This window comes from Gossypium arboreum, chromosome 6, assembly GCF_025698485.1.
Source record: "Gossypium arboreum isolate Shixiya-1 chromosome 6, ASM2569848v2, whole genome shotgun sequence".
NCBI classification, from domain to species: domain Eukaryota; kingdom Viridiplantae; phylum Streptophyta; class Magnoliopsida; order Malvales; family Malvaceae; genus Gossypium; species Gossypium arboreum.
This window is the reverse complement of record NC_069075.1, coordinates 82676807-82684681: the sequence shown is the minus strand read 5'-3', so window position 1 is coordinate 82684681 and position 7875 is coordinate 82676807. Positions and strand designations below refer to the sequence as shown.

General features: G+C 31.5%; 1 protein-coding gene across 2 annotated transcripts; it reads left to right on the top strand.

Moving 5' to 3' along the window:
* Window positions 1-1402: 1402 nt before the first annotated feature.
* Window positions 1403-7619, top strand: LOC108486530 (histone-lysine N-methyltransferase ASHH1). Of its 2 annotated transcripts, none has more exons than XM_017790634.2 (10): window positions 1403-1666; window positions 1755-1819; window positions 2011-2167; window positions 3412-3489; window positions 3623-3707; window positions 3791-3884; window positions 3997-4195; window positions 4715-4749; window positions 5360-5831; window positions 7114-7619. In XM_017790634.2, the coding sequence occupies exons 1-10, from the start codon at window positions 1664-1666 to the stop codon at window positions 7393-7395; spliced, it is 1470 nt and encodes a 489-aa protein (XP_017646123.1). In that variant the 5' UTR covers window positions 1403-1663; the 3' UTR covers window positions 7396-7619. The 2 variants fall into 2 exon arrangements, with proteins under 2 accessions (XP_017646123.1, XP_017646122.1); XM_017790633.2 differs by having other exon boundaries at window positions 1404-1666; window positions 3403-3489.
* The last annotated feature ends 256 nt before the right edge of the window (window positions 7620-7875 follow it).

Here is a 7875-nt window from a genome sequence, read left to right as displayed (position 1 = left end):
ATCATACAATAAAAATTGAGTTTTGGTAGATAATTATTAAAATTGAGTTATTTGACTTGATTTTAATTTAGAAACATAAAATAAAATTATAAATTTTAGAAGGAGACTAAATTAACTAATTTAATTAATTTTAATATTATAATAACAAATCGGTGACAATATTAAGAGATAAAAATTTTCAACAAGCTATTTAATTGATTTAGATATTTTGAAATTTAAAATTTTAATATTGAAAAATAAAACTTTGACAAGAGGGCAAACAAGTACAATTTAACATTTTTAATATATTATTTTAATTTTTATAGCTTTTTCACTTTAATCATTAATATTTTTACCTTGACTAGTACTTAAAAAAGAAATTTTTGTATGACCAAAATAAAAGTAATCTAGAAATTAAGGAAACAAAATAAAATTGAAAATATGATGTAGCATGTAGAATCAACTGCAATTAGATATTTTACTTTTGAAATTTTTTAATCTTGATACAAATTAAAAAAAAATCATTTACAAAACTTTGAATTTTTCATTGTGATTATAGGTTGAAATTTTGGATGTTGCCCGTATTTGAAACTTGGGAGTTGGACTTAAAGATAACTTAATTTTATGTAATTATATTAAGAATCGTATTTACATATTAGTATGACTTTATAAAACTTTATGAATTTCAAAATAGTTTTATTAATATATTCTATTTGGATATTTTATTTTTCTTTTAATTATTAAACAACTTCTAAATTTTCTAATTTATGTTATTGTAGATAATTTTATTAAAATACATATGGTTTAAAATTAAATTTATCAGTAATATTATTAATATCATATAGTAATTCATGTTTAGTCATTTGTGATAAGTATAACACAAGTTATTGTATTATTATTTAATATATTCTGTCATTATATTTTTATATTATCATTAAAATTAAATTTTATAGATTTTAATAATTATTACTTTTATATATTTATTATAAATATATAATTATAGTATTAAAATATTTTATATTAAATTATTGTTTTTAAAATTTGTTTCACTTCATAATTTAACATAAAATTTATTATTAATTAATTTTCCCATTAATCAAAATTTAATATAAATATGCAATAGTTATGAATACATTTTCATAAAATAAAAATTATTATTTATTTAATTTTATTTTAAAAATATCGTAAATGTATATTAATTAATGCATATTATGGCTGTTCAGTTATAAAATTTAAATTTTTTTAAGCTTTAGGTTAAATTTATCTTAAGTTCAGGCTTTTCTCGAGCTTAGATCTGTTACAAACTCAACTTTCTCAGGTTCAGATTGTTATGGGCTTGGATCGACATGGGCGGACTTTTGGTCTCAGGCTTGTTTTGCCAGCTTTATGTTTGGGTGATTAAAATAAAATTGGTCTAAACATTGAGTGACTAAATTGTAAAGATTTCTTTTTAAGTGACCAAAATGTGAACGCACTAAAATTGGGCGACCGACTGAGTAGTTTATCCACTCCCTAATTTTTTGTTCAAATAGTCCGCTAATCAGTTTTCTTCTCTTCTTATCTCAGTTCTCACCCACCGCCGTCCGCTGGTTTTTGCCGGATCTGACCCGTATCCCGTGTCGGAATCCGTGTTGACACAGGTACTGCACCCCAAATTGCCGAGTCCGGGTAACGAAGCTCTCCAATGGTATTATTATGATTATGGTTATGATTATTTTCCTAGAGGTGCTGGTTTTATAGAATTTTTATTACAGCATTATATTGTTTTGTTAAAGGATCCTGAGAATGAAGACCTTCCTCAATATGAACACATTTTTCAAAACGAATTCTCATATCGAAAGTAAGATATTTTTTTGATCATAATCTTTTTAAACTAACCTCATGTTGCTCGTAGCTGCTTTGGTGTTTTCAGTTTCAATTATTTGGAATGCAGCAATTTTATGCATTCTGGAGCCTTTTTTTTGGGTACTGCTTTGCTTTAATTTACGCAAGGATAACCTAATTGCTATCCAAAATTGCATTCTTTTGCAGACATAAAAAGCAAAAAGAGGAAGATATTGCTATATGCGAGTGCAAATTTGACTTTAGTGATCCTGATAGTACATGTGGAGAGAGGTGCTTGAATGTACTAACAAGCACAGAATGTACACCCGGTTATTGTCCTTGCGGTGTTTACTGCAAGAATCAGGTAAAGACTGTTTGGCATGAGTGTGCTTCAAGGTGGACTGGGGGTATGGTTCTACGAGGTTATGTGCTTGTGCTTGTTGTATGTGCGTTTTCCTATGTGGATTTATGTATGGTAGGTCTGTTGATTAATCCCATTGCTTTGACATGTCTCTGTGAATCTGTAATATAAGTGTGTTCATTTTACACATGATAATTGTTTTTTTCTTCCTGGTCTTTATGTTCCTTTTGTTGAATGTTACTAGCTTTCGGTATAATTTGTGTAGAGCTGAATATTTGACTCTAACGGGAACTAATTACTTACTGTATCTAGTTTATTTGGTTCAATTGTGCTTGACATTTCATAAGAAGCTAATTGCAATTTTTCTAATTATCTTTACTTGAAATTTCAACTTTCCTTCAAGTCATTTCAATTCTATTTCATTGCTTCCAGGTTCCATGTGCTGTTTATAGAAAAAGGGTACTTTTTTTTGAAGTAGAACCTATATTTTATACTAACTTTCTCTTCAGCTTGGTCTAGGGGCTAGCAGGAATCAGTTATAATCAACATAACTGACCCATCAAAGCTGGTTTATTGATTAAGTTGGTTAAGGCTTTGGTTAAAATGGTTTAGTCAGTCGGTTATCAATTGTTGAATTTCACAACCAAACTGACCGACTTAATATATATTATTTATTTTAAATATATTTATGATATCATAAATATATAATATATAATGAAGTTAAACCAGATCCAATTTACAAAACCAACCCAATCCAATCCAAATTTATTATAAATCCAATAACTTTAAAAGAACAAGGAAGATGAAAAAACCTTTTGTAAAAAAAAAAAATCAGTTAACCAACTTATCCAACCAAACTTATTGAACCCACCAACTTCGCCGATTGCTCACCCTAGCTTGGTATATCTATCAATGAATAGAAATGCGGTACATTTAAGTTCTTTTGCTTGCTTATGATGGACTAATTATGTCTTGAAACTTCACTAACGGGTAAATACAGAACAAGAGTTTTTATGCTGTTGAGTGTAGAACTAATTATTCCTAGAATGTTCTAGAAACATTTGAGTTTCCATTAAATATTAGGGAAGACCTGTTTCATTATTTATTTTCTTTGAAGACCTGTTTCATTATTTATTTGCTTTGCTTGAAGATACTGATTATAAGAGACAAACAGTTTCTTCTGGTATGAGACTAACACATTTCGGTTAATGCACTATATTTATATTCCTTTCTGAAAGAAATTTCAGAAATGCCAATATGCTAGAGTTACGTTGTTTAAAACAGAGGGTCGTGGTTGGGGTCTGCTTGCTGCTGAATATATAAAGGTAACATTTGGCAACCAATACTCGGCATTAATCTTTGGGATCAATCTCAGGATCTGGCATCAATTATTTTGTTCAATCATTCTCTGTTTCAATCCTTGCTTTGCTTATGCTGATCTGCTTTCACATTGAGCAGGCTGGACAATTTATTGTTGAGTACTGTGGAGAAGTAATATCTTGGAAAGAAGCAAAGCGAAGATCTCAAGCTTATGAAAATCAAGGTGAACTAGAATTTTGATAGAATTGTTACTTTTTCTGGCCAAAAAAAGAAAAGACTAGTAACCTTCATCTTCACTTGATGCAGGTCTTAAGGATGCATTTATTATTTCTCTGAATGGCTCTGAATCCATTGATGCCACCAAAAAGGGAAACCTTGCTAGATTCATCAACCACTCATGGTGAGCCCCTTCTGCTTTAAGTTCTCAGCTTTTAGTCTCCTTAGGTCTAATATCTTTTGGTGGTTTGTTTGCCAAATTTACACTGGCTGAATTATGTTGTTTAAGTTTGTAGCCAACCGAACTGTGAGACTAGGAAGTGGACTGTTTTGGGAGAAATACGAGTTGGAATATTTGCAAAAGAAGATATTCCAATTGGAACTGAACTTGCATATGATTATAACTTTGAATGGTATGGTGGTGCAAAAGTTCGCTGCCTCTGTGGTGCACTCAACTGTTCAGGATTTCTTGGAGCAAAGTCTCGTGGCTTTCTGGTAAACATTTAAGCTGCTTGAGATTTGAATTTATTTGAGATTTAATGAAGACATGAAATTATGGTTTAGTTTGTATGTTCTGTTCAAAAAAATTGTCATTTAAAGTAAGATGTTAGGTGCAGTGGTAAGGCACATTGCACTCCCAACGGAGAATACAGGTTCGAACCTTTTGAGACGGCATTGTTGAGAGGGGCAACCATGACCCTCGAATGTAAAATGGACATGGAGAATACAAAAAAGAACTTTTACATTTATATAGCTCATGCCATATGGTATTTGTCATTTGATAGCCACTGTGTCCCGTATCTCCTTACGCATGGATATATCTTCTGCTAGTCTGATACTATATTTATGGTTTTGTTGGCTTCCAGTTATCACTTCCTCAGTATACTGTTTCTTCTTCTTGGTTTTATTTGCTATAACACTCCCCCTTTCGTTGTGTGTCTGTGCAACTATCATTGTATTGCTTCTCTTTTATTCATGTAATTTAATAATTTTTCTGCAAAATCTGTTAAACAGGAGGATACCTATTTATGGGAAGATGATGATGAACGGTAATAAATATTCCTTTCTTTTATGATCTAATTTTTGTTCATCTTGAAATTTTCATCTAGTTAACAGTCTTTTTTCTGTTTTATCTATATGTTTAGAATGCATTTGTAGGCACTTTAATCTCTCAACATTTTCTCTTTACATTTTAAAGGAATGGAATCTGCCATATTTGTATGCCAGAAATTGTATAAACGATTATGCATAACAATATTCTATGTATACTTGTGTCAACAGTTATGCATAAAGTATAGCTGTTTTCTATAGAGATTGAACCTCGGTCCAGCTGGTTGAATTGATGGAATACTCAACCCTTCTGGCCTGTATGGACTTCTGATTAAATTTTTTGACAGAAGTACTCCATCTTAAAGACTTAAACCTCTGGCCTGTTTTAACCAAAAAAGAAAAAAAGAAAAAAACCTCTGGCCTGTCTGTGAAAGCTTTTATTTCCATACTTTGTGATCTTCTCAATGTCTATTTTATCACTTCCTGGATGGTGCTAGTGCCGCCCTATTTCTATTCTTTTTTCACACCATTTTACTTAAGGATGTGTAATATGCATTCCCATAGGATATATTTTATTATCATGTTAACCTAAGTATGCTTGCTTGGCAGGTATTCAGTTGAAAAAATTCCGTTGTATGATTCTGCAGAAGATGAGCCTGCCACAAAGCACCTGAAAGCTGTAAATTTGAATTCTGAGAATGATGTTAATACTAAAAGTGAACAGTCCATAACAATGGATGTTAGTCTGAAATCTAAGCACCAGTTGGAGTCTACTATTGATACAGTTCCCATGGAAGGGGTAGATGTGAATACACTGAAAATTGAATCAGCTAAAGACATAAACTTGTATTCTCAAGATGCTCAGCAGGCTTTTTCACAAAAGAATGCTATGATATCTCGCATCCGAAGTAACAGTGCATGCCGGAATTATCACATTAGATCAGGGCCAATGCTTAAGAAAAAGTCGCAGCATTATTCAAATGGAAAGTTGAAACATCTTTCAAAGAAGCAAATTGATTTAAAACATCTTGCTAAGCTCTTAGCATCAAAAGAAGCAGAAGAGGAAGTCTTCAGATATGAGGTATGATTGCCTATTTTCCTGTTGGCTTGATTAGACAACACTTTGCATCTATGAGGTAATCTCAACTTGAGGTTAATGATTATTTTCCAGTGTCCGCTAGGACACAGAAGATCATTTTTGAAGATATGAGCTAACTGTGGACAGTTGGTAGCAACAATCATTCACAATGCCATGGCAATGCCATAAGAATTGTGCTGTTCTTGGTTAAAGTCATATACATGATTAGACTGGTATTTTCATTCTAAATTTTTCTTCAGGTGTTAAAAATTCCCATATTAGGATTGGGAAATTTTTTCATACTAAATATGCATTTTGATGTTTAAACTCAAATGTTTCAGTTGCTATTATTTTTGTTTCTACCTGGTTCGTATTTTTTGGGGAACAAGTAATGACTGTAATGATTTTGTGTTGGATTTAAGTAAAGACAGACTTTTTATTCCTGATGGTAGTTTTTAAATAAATATTCCTTAGCTATTTTTATTATGTTTGATGTTATTGGTAAAAAGTAACAAGCATCAGATTTTATAACGAGGGCTGTTTCCAAACTGAAATGAAGAGTACATTAAACTTAGGATATCTGGGGAACAAAAAAAGGTCTAATTTTGAAATGTTTGGTTGTGGATATAAAAATATCACAAACTATTTTATTTATAAATTTCTTAACCCTTATGTCGAGTAATTCTACTGACGTGTGTACTGCACTAACTTTTTAACATATGAGCAATGTCATGATAGTAATAGATGCTTATAGTGGTTGCACTTGTTTCATGTACATCAGTTTCATGATGCCCTGCTTTCTGAAGATTGGTTGTAAAACAATCTGTAATCGATGGATGCCATTTATGGGTTGATGATTGTATATATGTAGTGCTTTTTACTTTAAATCTCATAGTTGTGTTATGGACTAATGACAGGCCTTGATTCAAATATTTGCATATTTTGAGAGTAGCACTTAAGAAGGAAGGTTATAATATTACATTATCATATACATAGTAATTGAAATGCTGGATGCTCTGCTCACACTACTAGAAACTGAAACCCTATTCTTTAGCCCCCTTGTTTCGCCTGATGTTGGGGTTTTGGAGGGCATAGAGCATCAATCTAAGAAACAATGCTGAAAACATGATATCAAGATGCATGGATACAATTGTTGCAAGATCATATCCTCTCCGTTTGGTGGGTGACTGAAGAATGGATTTAAAGTTGAAACATATATGGCTTGAATGTTGAGACGGAGTAAACTTTTAACAGCTGACCTTAGGGTTGTGGACTTGCGGTGCAGGAAATGAAGAATGAAGCAGCTTCCCAACTAGCTTCTTTGTACAATGAAATACGCCCTGCAATTGAAGAACATGAGAGGGATAACCAAGACAGTGTATCGACCAGTGTTGCTGAGAAGTGGATCGAAGCGTCCTGTTCCAAACTGAAGATAGAATTTGATTTTCATTCTTCAATTCTCAGAAATATTGTCTGCACTCCGCAAAAGGCATGTGAACAAGTGAAGCCTTGTGAACCGGAAGGGCACGGAGGCAATAATGATAATGAAGTAAAGTTGGAATTTTGAAGATCGAAGCTCTTACTTCTACGAAACCAATATTACAGACTAACTGATTAAAGAAAGGCAAATTTATTCTAGCTTAAATCTCCTTATGTGTCTTGTTATGTCCTGTTCAAAGTTATTTTGGTTTAAATAGTTTATGTTTAATTTGTGTTTTGTAATATCTGATTTTGTAGTAATTTAGATGTAATAATTTTTAATTATCAATCTATATGATTTTATTTATATTATCTTTTGAGATGAATTCTAAAAAGAAAAAATCTGAGTTTAGATTTTGTGGACTTTGTCTATATGGTGTTGCGATTTGATATTTTCTTTTAAGGGTATTTTGGTAAACTATCAAAATCTCATTTTCGACATTTAAAAGTTTATAATTTAAGTACTCATATTATACAGTTTTGTTAAATATGTTAACAAAATCTACATAGCATTTTTTGACATGCGAATCAATCATTAAATATCACATGTCACAATTTATCGCATCAA